At 37.6% G+C, this 16,072-nt stretch overlaps 1 protein-coding gene across 49 annotated transcripts in view; it reads right to left on the bottom strand.

Moving 5' to 3' along the window:
• Shot (dystonin-like protein short stop) overlaps window positions 1-16,072 on the bottom strand; it is a 104,689-nt gene that overhangs the window by 37,637 nt on the left and 50,980 nt on the right. For 30 of the 49 annotated variants that reach the window (XR_011447483.1, XM_070303348.1, XM_070303351.1 and 27 more), the window contains 10 exons: window positions 11,348-11,627; window positions 10,146-10,596; window positions 9,817-10,074; window positions 8,836-9,409; window positions 8,616-8,639; window positions 7,958-8,428; window positions 6,673-7,878; window positions 6,511-6,594; window positions 5,132-5,353; window positions 141-256 (listed from right to left, as the gene is read on the bottom strand). Coding sequence is in view for 48 of the 49 variants with exons in the window: in XM_070303348.1 (XP_070159449.1) it covers window positions 141-256; window positions 5,132-5,353; window positions 6,511-6,594; window positions 6,673-7,878; window positions 7,958-8,428; window positions 8,616-8,639; window positions 8,836-9,409; window positions 9,817-10,074; window positions 10,146-10,596; window positions 11,348-11,627 (3,686 nt within the window). In the remaining variant the exon portion in view is untranslated. Of the gene's footprint in view, window positions 1-140; window positions 257-2,969; window positions 3,078-5,131; window positions 5,354-6,510; window positions 6,595-6,672; window positions 7,879-7,957; window positions 8,429-8,615; window positions 8,640-8,835; window positions 9,410-9,816; window positions 10,075-10,145; window positions 10,597-11,347; window positions 11,628-15,679; window positions 15,904-16,072 lie in introns of those variants that run through there. The other 19 variants (XM_070303356.1, XM_070303361.1, XM_070303376.1 and 16 more) reach the window with 4 other exon arrangements.

Here is a 16,072-nt window from a genome sequence, read left to right as displayed (position 1 = left end):
TGTAAACATGGAATCGAAACATTTTGCACATACGCATACCATAAAAAAAAATTAAATCTATCTTCTAGATATAAATTGGACATGTTTTGAAGATAAGCTCTTCAATCGTACTACTTTTAACGCTTTTAAGTCATACTCACTGCGACTGGGTATAATGTGTGGTCGTGGATGTATAACGCTCCTCGCTAGTGGTGCTTTCATATATATTGAACTCTGTGCGGAACGTTCGCAGTGGCCTTTGTTCTTGAAGAACACGCTGAAAGTAAACATTGTTCAACTTGCAGAAAACAGTTTCATACATATAAGAAACGTACGCTTTACGTGATTACATATATTCCTTCCTATATTATACGTTTAGAATCCGCGAGATCATATACAGATTACAGATCCTTTATTTAATTTTACAACCTTGCTTAATTTTTCTTCGATAAAGTCATCATAAAAATAATTTTTTTAATAGCAAATATGATTAGAAATGAAATTTATAAAAAATATTTCTCGATATCATTTATTAAAACTACCGTTCGCGAGAGCAATTAATGTCATTATCATCGAAGACACTGAACATATCTGTCGATATCTCTTTTTCATAAATCAGACTGACACCTACATCAACGTCTTGCTATAATCGTTCATCACATAAAAACCATGGACTTTTCGTTTTTAAATGAATCGACGAAACGTGACGGGCGATGCATAAGTTTACATTCGCGAAACTAGTATATAATTGGACTCATGTACTACGCGAGCTCTTTCAGCCGAGACGGGACTCTTAAATATAGCGATATTCGCGACGCACGTTACTATTCTTACGCAAAATTTTAATGCCAAGCAACAGGCGCGCCTACCTTTTAATTACCTAATTCCGAACGCGACCAAATACATATATAATATAATTTCGGACGCGATACATCTGCCTAGACATCCACGCGATCAGCTTGTCATCGCAAATGCGGAACAGCTGGTGTCCTTATCATTGTCTACTGCGATCCCAAAATATAAGAGAACACGTACGATCTGACATGAAATGGAAAACAATCCAAGACGCTTTTGGTTTAAAAATCTTGAAAAAAAAAAAAATAATTTAGTTACACCAAAATATCATTTTGCAACTCGTCATTGATTTATCTATATCATAAATTCATCGATCGAAGAAATTATATCTAATTAATGGAATCGCTAACCTTCGACTGACAGTATTGTCACTATCGATCGCCTTTACTCTACCGGTCGCACAATTACATTAGTATGTATTTAAAATTTGTATTGTGTATATTACACATTCGAAAAGTAATCGGGAAGTCATTCAACTCGCCTACGTCATATATATATATATAGCATATATATTTCGAGCCTTGCGTTTGTCAAGCAAAATTTCATCGCTGTTGAATTATAATGCCCGAGTAACGTAGTTTTATGAACGTATGCTCTTCTGAAAGCATCAGTTTACATTGTAAACAGAGATCAAATAAAGGAAAGTGAGAGATGACTGTTTTAATTTTAGAACGTTAGTAAAATTTTGTTGAAGTTGTCGAGCAACTGAAATTAAAAGATTCCTCGGTGAACGAAGTATCAAAATAAGAGACAAAAAATTTAGATACGGAGATCAATTCCGCGTATAATCTAGAAAACCGTCGTCCAAATATACCAGTATTTGTGGGTCACCCTGTGCACGCGTTAAAATAAGAATCCGCTATTTAGACGTCGAACACACACGAATCTAAAGATGCGAGCTCTCCCGGGAAAAATAACAATGCAATTGGTCGGTGCAATCTGTCGCATCTGCCAATACATCCGTATTTCTACACTTAATAATATTTTATCACGAAAAAAATCGATTGCTAAAAAAATTGCGCTATAAAAGACTTATCCGGCATTATCTTGCCGGATCGGCGTATAATCAAATACATCGCGTAGCAAGCGATAAGAGTGTAATGATAACGCAGTCAAATATCAGCAAAAAATTTCATAAATGTCATACGTATATGTGGGAGTTAATCCTAAACCTTCTTGATTCTGTTTAAATTAAGAAACCCTAAAAAGAAGGCTTTTTTATTTCAATTTTTTAAAAATATACCGTGTATATACATATATATAAAGATATTGACAATTCTACGATTTATTTCACTTATAAGTATATATATATATATATATTCGTATTTGATAAAATCTAAATGCGAATATATACACAAACATGTCAACGATAAAATAGCGTATGCGAATGTGAATGTTGGTGATAAAGTTAGTCGATATTCGCAATAATAATAAACATCGACCGTAAAATATATACAAAAAGTATTACCAGATGATACCCAGAGATCATCGTAAAGAATGACACATTCATCGCTCGTAAAAAGAAGTCCTTAAGAATCATTTATTATTGTAAGTTCACGATATAAGAACTTTGTACCGATAAATTTCACAAGATTACGCACTCACAATTTGACATACCATCATTTCATGCCATCTTAAAGGAACATATTTGAGAATGCAAAATTAAATTCGTGTCAAGCTCTAAATAAATATTGAGACTGCGGAGGATTATTTTTTTTTCTGAAGACTTTAGGGAAGACAAAGAACGTTACGAGTCATTTTAACATATGTCAACTTAAAACTCCAAAACGGCGTCATTTTACGTGATAATTATAAAACTTTCAAGACACCTTAAATGACACTTAAAAAAAAAAAAAAAAAAAAACAGACTCGTAAAAGATTAATTGCCTTATGATCTTCATTTGTCAAGCACGAACACTATTATCGGACTCATGTAACTTGATTGACACTCTACTTATCGGACATAACACGTTCTCTTTTATACCCGTAATAAATTTTGTAATGAATCTCCTTTGTCAATTTATATCACTCGATCACGTGGAATCATCTCTACCTCCAATTTCGCTGACGATTCTCAGATCTTTACTGGTATCCGTTTTCAGAGTTACAGTAAACGATATGTCATCCTTTCGTACCTTTCGCACGATCATCATGATCGCTCACATCGGAGTCACGTTTCTATCTATCTAACGCTACGACGATGACGAGGAAGACGACGAGTCTAATCGACCGGCGAGCATGCTTGACGTAGACGGTCAGCCGTGCGACCGACTGTCCCTCACTACGGTGGCTTCCTCGGTGACGCTACTCTCGGACGCGAGACGCCGCCCCAGTGGCGCATTTAAGCGTGGGCGCAACTGGCGGTGCGTTCAGGGAGCTTTGCACGTTCAAGATTTTGGCGAATTACACGCGCTCAAAATTGGCCTTGGCCAATTTAATCATCTGCAATTTAAATGACCCTCATCGAGCGCGTTACGCAATCGGCTACGCCTTTATTCTCAAGAAAAAGGAGGGAGAGATAGAAAAAAAAACTCGTTTCACAAGTTTTCAGTTACTGTTGATGTAAGCCAGCCAGTATTGGATATTTTCTCACTTATTTCGGGAACATGTCAAGCATGAAAGATGCTCAGCTGATTTTAACGGATATCCATTATTCACAACAGATATTCAAGATTTATCGTCGTCTTCATGCCGCGGATGTTATTAATTTCTGACTCGGGAAATTCAAATTGAAGATTTTAATTAACTGAGAATGAAGCATAATAATAATCAAATAATGGCGATAAGAAGATAATAAGTGTACAAACGAAACTCGCGCAATTTCCACTTTCTAAGATTCGTGACAAAGTTAATTAAAATGTACGCTCGAAATATATGTACATTTCTTCCCATTTTTTTTCTTCCATTCAAATTAACATATTAATCAAACACATAGGGGCCTCAATAGATACAAACGCGCCGACACTGCTCTTCTGCCGTTCTGTCTTTGCGCCGGCCGGCCCTATCGATCCTACACGAGACCGCGACACGAGCGGGAAAGACGAAAAGCAGTCGTTAATCGAATGAAAGTCGGTCGCCTGTCAAAGTGCTGTTTCGTTCAGTCACGACGAAAGTAGCCTTGAGGCACCAACGTGACCAACGGTGACCAACGATAACGCACGACAACTCGACGACAAACCGGCGGCGATATAAAAAAAAGTAAAGAAAAAAAAGTCTCCTTCCGGCACTTTCCTTCGCACGATTTCCCAACGATTCGCAAGGTCTACCGCGTATTACTAGCGAGAAAAATAGTCGCTATTTCTGATGTCGTCGTCATTCGGAATATAATTATACCTGTGGGAGATATGTGGGCATACAGGTTTTCATCATGAGTGCGCTCGTTCATATATCTGCTTGCCTCATCTCCGCTCATTAATTTCAATCTTAAGTCACTCGCAGTTCGTCGAACAGTTTCGAACGAGTTATTTCAATAAAGTATTAGACTACTCTTTGTTTTCAATGTTAAGAAAATACATCCATGGCTCTTTTCATCCGAATATCGCAAGCGCTACCTTTGAAGAACAATAATAATTAAGAGCACACTTATTCATGTATTTATCTCAAGCTAATTCTAGTTTAATATAATTTTTTTTAACTATGCTATATATATATAAGAGTAAAAAGATATTATTTTTCAAGTTTTGACACATGCTTTTGGAAAATGATATATCTATATTTTATAAGAATCAAAATGTAGAACTCGTATCCGGAAAACTTTGATGTTAATAAACTCTCGCCGAGGAACAATACGATCGCGTGATTAGAAGCAGTTCTAATTCGTGATCATGCAATGAGGCGCTCGTCGAATATCCAAGTGTTACGATCGAAAGTTTAATAGCGGATCCACTTCGTGGATTCTCGACGTTTACCCATCAGCAATGCAAATTACAGACCTTGTCGAGATTCGGTTCCCAACATTAATTCCGTTCACGTTTCAACACGCCGTACTCATATACACATTGTGCTAAAGGTTAAATATAATCTAAAATTCACCAGTTCACCTGAACAATTTTAAACTGATTCTCGATTGCTCAATAACAATGACAGAAAAAATACACACGTCAGATTATACTATATTCTTTCGGAGATCAACTCTAATGAGATTACATATGACAGTGTTCTTTCTTAAAAGAATATTGCATGGCATATTATTAAAGGTTCATGCCTTCTTCCAGTCACGAGGCCACCAAAATTATGTCATACAACATCCTCTCAGAGATGATTTCAATCACGGCGAAAATAATATGCGTGAACTCACCTGTAAGGAAATGTCTTCAGGATGTAGGAGCACCAATTGCTTAATCCGTTCTTCGAGCAGATTCACAAGGGTCGTATATCTCCGGTTCAGCGTATCTAGATCACGCGCAACATTATCGACCGTAATAACGGAATCTCTTCGCGGCCTCTTCACCGACGCGTCCAAGGACGGGCAGATATCTTCCAATTGTTCTTTGAACGCTCGGAGCCTTTGTCCGTAGATCTAGGGGTTTCCGGTTAGTCCGTTATGGTTAGTGAAATTAGATCGCTGTGTGTATGTGTGTGTGTGTGTGCCAATTACCGTTAGCCTCCGAAAGCGACAGCGAGAGATGAGGCGTTGAAACTGCCACGCGGATCATTATCGCGGTCTTTGCACAATTTTGACAATCCAATGTGGTTTCAGAAAATAGGTGCATAATAAAATGATAGCTGCTAGTTACTCGAGGATACGTCAAATTTTAAATATGCTTCGAATAATTTCGGGGATTACGTTATAATCGTGCGTACGCACCAAGAACAAGCACTTAATTAAATCACGCTGCAATTAATATTGATAAAGAAATATACCTAAAATGCGTATCAAAATATAAACGTGAGCATTCGTTATATCTATCTTCGCGAACTATGTATTAATCGATTAGGCTCCACCTTGCGCATGCTATGGGTTATCTATGAGTCCAGAGTTCTTGGGAAAATGTCAATCATTTCATAAAGCATTTAAGCAATATATGCGCGTCTAACATTTATAAAAAAAATTAGCACTAAATCGCCGCTAAACACGAGATTGTGCAGCTCATTCAACCGTGCTTCTGATGTAATTGAGTTAACAAGGTTTCCATTAAAGTTAAAAAGGACAGAAAGTTCAGTGATATTATAAAGGCGCGCTGCTTCAAATTCTATCGTTCCGTGTGTTACACAAGTGAGTACATTTACTTAATAAATAACAGTTAAAAGACGGTTTTTGTCGTTTAATGGCACGGGGCCCGTATATAAATAGAAAATTCTACCACAGGTAGAAAATTAATGTGACATCGCCGACGTGAAGAAGGCGCCGAAAAAACAGCAGCAGATTCGACTGTAAAGGAACGTTCATGTTTATATACAGATGCAGCGCGTCTCAGTGCGCCTTGCAGCTGCTCGCTCGATATCCCAGCCGTTAAAGAAAAGCGGCCGCTCCGACGAGTGCTAAATGAAGAAGGTTCGTCGCGTACATAATTTCTGAAAATCTCGAAACCCGTAAAATAGTGGTTGTGATGAGACCTGTATGTATGTAAGACACACGCAGAACTCCATTCATGCAAGCATTCACACCGTAAGCTAAGGCTATCTATAAAAGGCTTACTAGCACCGTAATATACATCACGATCCATTTGTTATTACCTTTCCTTCACGAATCAATCTGCCGCCTGTCATGTTCACAGCCTCGATTGCCGGTGCGCGATCCAGTACCTTGCTCAGCAGATTCTACACCCATAAAGACTCGTAATTTCACAATCTTGATAACACATGAGAGAATAATATATCGTTAAAATCTAACATTACCTTTGTGTTCTCCAGTTCGAGTTTTCCGTACGACTCGTCGACGAAGTCCACTTCATTCTGATATGAGTTTTGATATTGTTGTGCCAATCCATAGGCAGTTTCGGCGCTTCGCAATCTATCAACTAGTTGTCCGCAGACATTTGTCCATCGCGCGTTCAATTTGTTAACCTCAGCGTCTAATCTGTCCATGTCACCATGTGGACCACGATGAGTTGGTCTCGATTTTTCTACGAGACGCCTGGCATTATGCGCATCCTCGTTCAATTGATCCACCGACACCTGCTGATGCGCGATAGCATTCTGCAGAACCATAAGATCCTCTAATACGCTTTGAAGACCCTTGATGTCTGAAGGTAATTCGCCAAAAGAGGCTAATTTGATCTCAAAGTCAGAGATAACCGTCGTATTTTCCTCGAGGCTAGACAGCACGATCTCGATACATTTCAAACGTTCGATATACAAGTTATGTAGGTTCCACAGATGTTTCCACTTGGTCGTGATGTTATCGAGCTTGTTCCTCATCGCTGGAGTCTTCAAAGTGATTCCGCGGAACGTCTGTTGTATTTGTTCCACGTCTGGTGCTAGGCGTTGCAGGTTCTGCTCAAAATCTTTGTGCTGCAACACAAGATATTCCAGACTATCGAGATCTCGTGGTAAAGGCGCGGCTATGCGCGTATTTAAAATTCTCTCGGCCTCATCGAGTTCCTGCTGAAGCGAAGACGCCTGTTCATTGAAAATGCGTCCGGCGTTCTTCGATTCCTCCTCGGCTCTGGCGCGCTTCTCGAAATCATCGAAAAGTCGGTTGACATCCGCCATTTCCCGTTTCAATCTTCTAAGCTGTGGATCTGCCGGGTCTCCCTCGGAAAGCAATTTATTTGCGTCTTCATTCAGCGCATTTCTGATAACGGTACGTTGATCTTGTCCCATTGCCAAAAACTGTGGTAAGTCCCAACCTTTGACCACTTTGATAGTCGCAAATATCATGTTTTGTCTTAGTCTCAATTCTTTTCGTTGCCAGAGAGCAATGCTTCTGTCATATTGTCGTCTTAACCTTTCAGCGGCATCCAATGCTTCTTTATCAGGAGGTTGTAATGCGAAACAGACACCCGGTACAGGAGATTCCACACCCTGCGTGTTTTTGACACGCCACTTTACTCTGCCAGAATTGTCGTATAATGTGCATTGCTCTCCTTTCTCGATGGACATCTAGAAAAATTATATAGATAAGATTATATATTCAAAGTGCTACTTCTCCAAATTAAGAAATACTGTCAATAATACTTACATTGACTTGTTTGTAGTTACAGATACAAGTGACCTGTAACGGTCGCACAACAGGTTGCTTGCGTTGCTTCATCGGAACGATGTCTTTTGCTCTTTCCACAAGTCTCTGCACATGAATATGACAATTATTGAGTTCCTCGCGCAACTCTTGCATGCCTTTCAAGAGTCGTTCTCCCTCATCCAATGAGAAATCAGATTGCGAGTAAATGGTATTCAATGTTTCATCGTGTTTAGAGATCAACTGCTCGGTCTGCTGAATATCTTTAAAGAATTGCTGGTTTTGGGCGGCGTGTCTCAAATGCACCTCGAGACATAATGTGAGTTGTAGCAGCCAGGCCCATTGAGTTTGCATGGCAGCCATGTAAGCTTCGATAGTTTTCGCCGCGGGGTGATGCTGAAGAATTAGTGCCTCACCGCGATCTTGCACTGCCGAAAATTGTATCTCGCGCTTCTCTAAATCGCTCATCAAAGACTGCAAGCAAAAATATATATTTCCAATTCGTATGTGCAGAAAATTTGAGAGTATAATTTTAATCAAAAATTGAGCCACAACCGAATAATTTTGTAATTAAAAAAATTAAAGAAAATAATATCTAACATAATTAAACGCCAGATTAAAAATTAAAAGGTATAAGTGTATATTTTTCAATATTCTTTACCTCTATGCCCGATCCATACGTTTGCTTTAGAAAGAAGAAAATCTCCAATTTATTAATTCAATTCAACAAAACAAGAAATATTATTAGTGACATCATCGTGAAAATGACGTAAATTCAACGATATTATATATATTAGCATATATCTAGATCTTACAAAAACTGTACAATATTGCAAAATTGCATTTTTATCATTTCTTTTTAAAAAAATTCTATAACTAACCTCGTAATATTGCTCAATACTCTGTACGTTAAGATTCTTGTCGCTCCAATCGCGCGTGATTTCGGTTTCTTCCTTAGCGTTCAACCAAACTAGCTCACCAGTCGCCGATTGTATGAAATCGTGTAGAGTATCTAAATCGGAGAGTCTTTTATTCGATACGGCAAGAAGCTCGGCATAAAGCTTCTGCAGAGTGCCGAGATGCTGGCTGTACAACGTGAGTTCCTCGCCGTGGAAATTGTTCTTCGCCTGCACGCACTTATCGACCTTATCTTGGAACTGATCAATGTTTTTATGTTCTCTCTGATGTACATCTAATTCATTTTGCACGCTAGGTAGATCCGATCCGTAGTCAGCTTCTTGCAAATGCTTCAATTTGCTCTTACACCAATCTATGCAATCGTGTAACGCACGGAAATGAGGATTGGTGTCGACCAATCGCGTCTCGTGGACCGTAGTGCGATGTTTTGTGACAACGCGCTCCTCAACGGGGAAGGAAACCACGGAGAGCGGTTGTACTAGACGCCTGTGCAAGAGTGATCGCAACACAACCCATCTTTGATGCAATTTCTGCACTCTAAAAATCAGATATAGACATATATTTGTTAACTGCAAGTATTATATTGATTTATATTATCTATCACATTAATTAATATTATTTTAGCATGCATTATTAGCTAAATATAAATTTAAGACAATATAGAAACTCTTTGTCAAATTTTAAAAAATATTTAAATAATACGAGATAATTTGAAAATCGTAGAAAATGTGCGATAGAGGACTGAATTTTCGAAAGCTGTTATGGAAAGCGCGCGCTAATAGTTCATTCATTAGCACAGATAATGAGAGTAAAAACAAATACGAGAAATATGCGCGCGTTACGTGCAAATAAAGAATCTAAATTGCATATTAATATTTCAGAGTGTGAATCTTTTAATTTGTTTGTGATAAAACACATGTGAAATAAAAACATCAATGCTTTACCTTTTGTGAAGCTCAGGCGCCTGACTGTATCTACCCTCCGTAAGGGTATGCACATCGGTAAATATATTCTGTATCTGGGTTTCTGTGCTGCGTATGTCCTGTTCCAGCAAATCCACCGCGTGTTTCGCCTCCAAAGGATGAAGGCGATCGAGCTTGCGAGCTTCATCCTCCACGCGTCGCTCGAGCTCCTCCAGCCTGTTATCGGTAGTTTTCATCTCGCGATGCACTTTCTCGGCAAGTCGTTGAAGACGCTCAAGTCTACCAATCAACATGCGTAATCAAACATATATATATTTACATTTAATCAATATTATGATAATTGTACGTACCGTTTAATTTCGTCAATAATAGATTGCTCGCGTTCCTGATGTAGCATCATCAAGCGATTCCAATTCTTGTCTATAACATCAATATGCAATTCCGGTTCCATGTCCACTTCACCTACCGCTTCGAAGTATTTTTGCAGGTCTCTAAAGATATACGTCAATCTCTGTTTGTCCCTGTATCGTGGTGGTACCTCCTCGTTCTTGAATTTGGTGCTGTCCGCTGCCAGTTTCTTCATCTCGATCAGAGTGGGCGGGAAGGATCGTTCCTGCATGAGGGCCATCTTCTCGCGAATCCACATGTGAAGCGAGGTCGCGAGCTCACGATATTCTGCGGATCGTCTTTGCGCCTCGGCATCGTACAGAGGGTGAATGGCCGGCGGTTCCGGGAATACATCGTAGAGCGAAGAGATGTACGTTATCAAGGACTTCTCGTCCGGTTCGGGAGTATCAACATCTGCGCATATATGTACAAGTTGCATAATTATATATGTAAAACAAACTTGATAAATTGTATCTGATCAACTTTTCTTGAAAGCTTTGTTAAATTTCAGACTTGTTTTTTTAGTCTCACATCTTGAAAACAAAAGTGACTTTGTTATCAAAAATAAGCTATCGATATGTTTAAAAGATCATTAAAGAGCCACAAATGTTATCTATCTACAGTGGAAATCTAGTTAAACCTATTGTAGTAAGCCGTATCGAATTATGGATATATTATCTGTGGATTCTGTTTCGCTTTTCTTTGCAACCTGACTCCCCCAATGTCAGATATATATCTACAAGATCCAAGTATATAGAAAGCACAATTACGACGACTGCCGATGGCGCGACGTTACGGTATACGAACTGAGACCGGAAGCGATTCTGGTCAGGTACCGTGACCAGAAAGAACGTGCATCGCCACCACGTTCCATCCGCAAGGGAACTAAACCTCACGCACGCATACGTAAACGTATACGAGATATAACAATAGAACTGTATCGCGAAAGACCTCTTTGTAAGATGAAGGCACAAGCAGCCTAAAATGATACACGGTCACAGAGAAATTATAACGAGCTTATTCCGGTCCTCTTTCTCTGCTTTAAATTTCCAGTCGAATGACGTGAGAATACAACAATTTACGATTATGGATCATTGCTGAACGACAATGTTGGAAACTAACTGATGCATCTCGGTAAGATGCGTCACGCTTAATCGGTCGTTACCTTCTGGATCGAGAAGCCTCGTAACGCCATACTCGCGCTCGGCGACGTAGAAGACCCGATCGAGTCGCTCGCGCGGCTGGCTTGAACGTGCACTTCTCCAATCGACGAGATCCGGCCGATTCCGATGGAGAAGAGCACTGAAAGCCAAGCCGTCCCGCCAGGAACCAGTGAAGTCGGTCACCCGGACTCCGGGATATCGGGCAGTCGATCGTCGGGCCCATCTCAAAAGAGCCTCGCGCGCTGTCACGTTCGGTTCTTGACCGACTACTATGTCCGATATCTGCAAACAGAAAAAAATACATCGAATATAAAATATCAGTTTCTTGACATAACATAATAATTTATATACAGAGTGTCCCCAATTTAAATGGCAAAATTTCAAGAGCCTGTAAGAAACCGAAAAACTAAGACAAGAAGTCCGTCTTTTAAAGGTTTGCTCGTTTTTGCTCCATTTTAGAGAAAATCGCAAAAATTCAATCTCTCATTGTCAGTTGCTCTCTCGCGTCGATTGGCACCGAATAAACTTTCTGCTTCAAGGTTCCTTACATATGTAAACACTAACATCAAGAATGTTATCCTTCACGATGCCAATAAATTCAAGAGAGCAATTAAGAAAGAAACCAAATCATAGATGCAGTGCACCAAATATCACTAGAACAATGTCTAGCTGCAATTAATGAGGTTAGTGCTAGATGTAATGCCTCCATGCTGCAAGAGAGCAATACTTTGAACAATATCTGCGTTAAATAAATGATAACATAAATAAAATGTAAATAAATAAGTAAAAAAACGGAAACTTGTTTTTTTCTTTTTTTGTGATTTTCTCCAAAATGAAGCAAAAACGAGCAAACCTCTAAAGGACTTTCTGTCTTAGCTTTTCGGTCCCCTACACGCTCCTGAAGTTTTGCCATTTAAATTGGGGACGCCCTATATAATAATTTTTCGTAATATAATCATTTCTTAAAAATAGATGTTTTGTATCAATATATGTTGATTCGTCCACCAATGTGTTATTTTGTATTTTATTTTTGCAATAAGTAGAAAAGAAATCAATAAAATATACGCTGCAACACTCATTTTAGAATGAAAATGAAAGTCTTTTTTAATAAATAATAATCTCTGAAAATTTTCGATAACTATAGTGTAATGCTCGATGAGCGTTTACTGTTGCATTCGAAAGCTAAGACGGGTTTAATTTAAAATTGTCAAGCATGAAATTGTTATATAAATGTTATACGTGTATTCACTTCCACCCGTTATAATTTCGAGTTTGACATTAATAGAAACTGAACGCTGCAACCTTTGAAGAACTATTGACATTTTACTAGGCGGCCGGCGCCGAGAAAATGTTGCTCACGACTTTAATCGCGCAATTAAAATATTATTAATTAAGTTTTAATTTTATATGTATTAGTTTTAAATTTATTGCGATAATGTAAAAATTCATGAATATATGTAGAGCAAGAAAAATTCAACAAAACGACTCTCAGGTGAATGCGATTTTTGTGTATTAGAAAAGTTTTCAGTTTCCCACGTCTTATCTTAACGCCAAGAGTTATCTTATCTTACATATATACGTATATGTTATATCGTGCCTATATACGTATATATCCATCTTTTATGTACATCACCTTCCTATATTTTCCAGAGTTACATACTCATCGATTATTAGAAATTATGTATCATTGTTATCTAAGGCGTATCTTTCGTTTACGTTCACTGAACCAACGCTATTGTCATGCTCACATTTTAATATACGTAAAATAGTAATCGTAAAATATATGAAAATGTTTGTGCATGTTATATTCTCTCTTCGGCAAAAAAAAAAAACATTCATCAAGTGTTGTTTTAATAATACCGCAAAATTATTATATTATTATATTTCCGTTTTTAAGATGTATAAAACTGGAAGAAACAACATAAGCTTCCTTCCTGTATCTTGCCTCGTGCCTTTCATGTTTCATTCATATTTTATTTCGAGATAACATTAACTCAATAATAATATAGTAAACCACAGGGCTTTGACAACTTCATCAGTATTTGAGAAATAAATAAATCATTCAACTAAAATGCACGTAACATTTAAAAAAATCTGATATAAATATAAAAGAGGGAAGAATGTATATCTACGCTCCTCTCTTTTCCATAAAAGCTCTTAGAGATGGTGGAATAAAATTGTTTATCGGATTCCTCTTATATGTTTCTCGGTGATTTTCCTACTTCGAGCTCTCTTAGTTGTTTAATGATGAAAGAGCATTTGACCGCCTGGCTAACTACCAAATTCGCTCAAGTAGTGAAATAATAGAGACAAATATCGTTGGCAATAGACTTGACATTGGCACTGACTGGCTGAAATTGAGATCGCATCCATTTGAAATTATTGCTGCCATTGGCATTGATAAAGGCTGGCGTTAGTATTCGGGTCATCGCGGTTTCTCGAGTTTACGCGTGTGAGATATGCGTTATTCGGATGAGCACAGCCGACTGTGTCATCTGTTTCCCCAACCTATGCAATTCGCAGCAACAGGTTGCGAAAGGATGCCGATGTAAATTCTTCGTCGAGGTAACTCCATTTTTTTTTTTTTTTTTTTTTTTTTTTTTTTTTTTTTTTAAATCAGAGTATCCATTCAAATCTTGTAAAAAATTCTCTGAAAATTTTCTGATCTTCCAGATATTTTTGTTCAAAATTTCAGGTAAACAGAATATTTAAAAAAAATTTTTTTTTTATTTTTTATTTGCATATTTTCATTTTTTTTTTTATCACTAAAAATTACAACAAAGAATATGTACTGTATATTCAATTTTTCGTTAAGATATTGAATATATATAAACAAAGATAGATATATATTTATAATATATATCTTAAATACTATAATTCATTTGGCTCACCGATTGTTAACAATATGAGATAACAAGATTATCAAAGAGAGAAAATTTGTTAAAAAATTCCCCAAGTCCCAATAAAATTCCACGATCATTCCCCCGATTTCTCCAGGTATAAAAAAAAATCTTTGACAATTCCAGGAAATCGGCACCCTAATTTATCGTACATTGATTGCCATAAATGAACACACTTTCAACGAGTATATCGAAGACATCGGCTATCGCGTCTTCTAAACTTGATCCTCGCGAATCTCGTCTATCGTCGTTGCGTTGAGTAACATCGAAAGCGGCTATCGACAAATAAGTAGAAACCGCATTTTCGCCGACTTTCGTTTTTCATATGCCACTACAATTAACGTCCCGTACGCGTCCGTCTAACTTAAGGAAAATAATATATATCTCTCTTGCGAGTGTTAATTTCATAGAAGCGAAATAACGGATTAAGAACAGAATAGAGGTAATAGAGCTAATGCGGGAGCGATGCCGCGAAACAGGCCGCTGTAAGCGTTCTAAACCTAATTAAGGCGACGCGTCCGTTACGACGAGAGAGAGTGTTTCTTTTGGGAGAGCGTTTAAATCGGGTGCTTTTACGAGACGGATTCTTTCCCAGCTCTCTGAAAGATTTATGGAAACATTATCGTGCTTGCCTTACTTTCAGCTACGCTTACCAAATATAGGTACTTGCCGTAGACATTGCCAATAGTTAAATCAAAATTGTTAATTGTTGCAATATTAGCCTTCTCCATCGATTATACACTGTTTTGTTTAAATGTATATACTCAGTTTCTTTTAATAAAAGAGTTTTATAAAAAAAATGTTTTGAATAAATTTTATTGTGTGTGTGTGTGTTTTAGGAAATTTACATAATGGCTTAAAAAAATTTTTTAAATATTTTTTGTAATGTTTTTCATGAATTTTATTTTTCTGAAATGGAATAATATATTGTATCTATTTTACTACAGTTTTGTGAGATATTTTATGACAAATTCGATAATGTGCAATAAAGTGAAATGTTTAATAATCGAGATATCGCATTATATTGTCTTTAAACAGTATTTTAATTAATGATTAATAAACACTTTTTTTATTGAAGATATTTTCTTTTTCCCCTCGTATTTAAAAGCAACAATGACAATATCATTAATAATTTTATGAAAATCTCACATTATTGCACATAATCGAATTTGTCGTAAAATATCTTAAAAAAATTTGTCGTGAAATAGAAATATTATTTCATTTTAAAAAAACGACATTGCAACATTTGAGAAAAAATAATTCAAAATTTAAAAAGTTATTTAAGCTTTTATTCAAAACAGTTTTTTTATATATAATTCTGTTTATTTAAAAAAAAATAACTGAGCGTATACACATAAATTAAAGGCATTGTACAATGCAATTAGTAGTAATAAAGGACCACTCGAGACAATTTTCCGCGATAGGATCGCTTACCCGGACGGTTTTCGGTTTCGTTGGAACATGCCGAGTTATAGCCGTCGTCGACACACTGGCGGCTTCCTGCAGATACCTCGGATGAGCGCGTTTCGTCAAGTCTTCGGCGACGCTGCGCTCCTCGCCGCGTGTCAGAGTCGTCGTTTTACGAACGATGCGAGTGACGATGCGCTTCGTGCCGTTCTCACCGCGTCTCGACGTTTTCGTCGATTCGATCGACGAACCTGCGATGCGAGCGTACCATCGTGAAACGGACCGTTGAACCGAGCAACGGTTTCGCGCTCGATCGAACTTGGAAGAGGATTCATTTGACGATGCGCTGACATTAAACAACGCTGTTCGGATATCTACGTACAAATGCGTCTACGAGTGAAATTATCATTTTCCGATTTT

This window comes from Polyergus mexicanus, unplaced genomic scaffold (genome assembly GCF_030449975.1).
Source record: "Polyergus mexicanus isolate NDT 795.1 unplaced genomic scaffold, iyPolMexi1.0 SCAF_10, whole genome shotgun sequence".
Lineage (NCBI taxonomy): Eukaryota > Metazoa > Arthropoda > Insecta > Hymenoptera > Formicidae > Polyergus > Polyergus mexicanus.
Note: the sequence above shows the minus strand (reverse complement) of the source record. Positions and strands in the feature narration are given on the sequence as shown.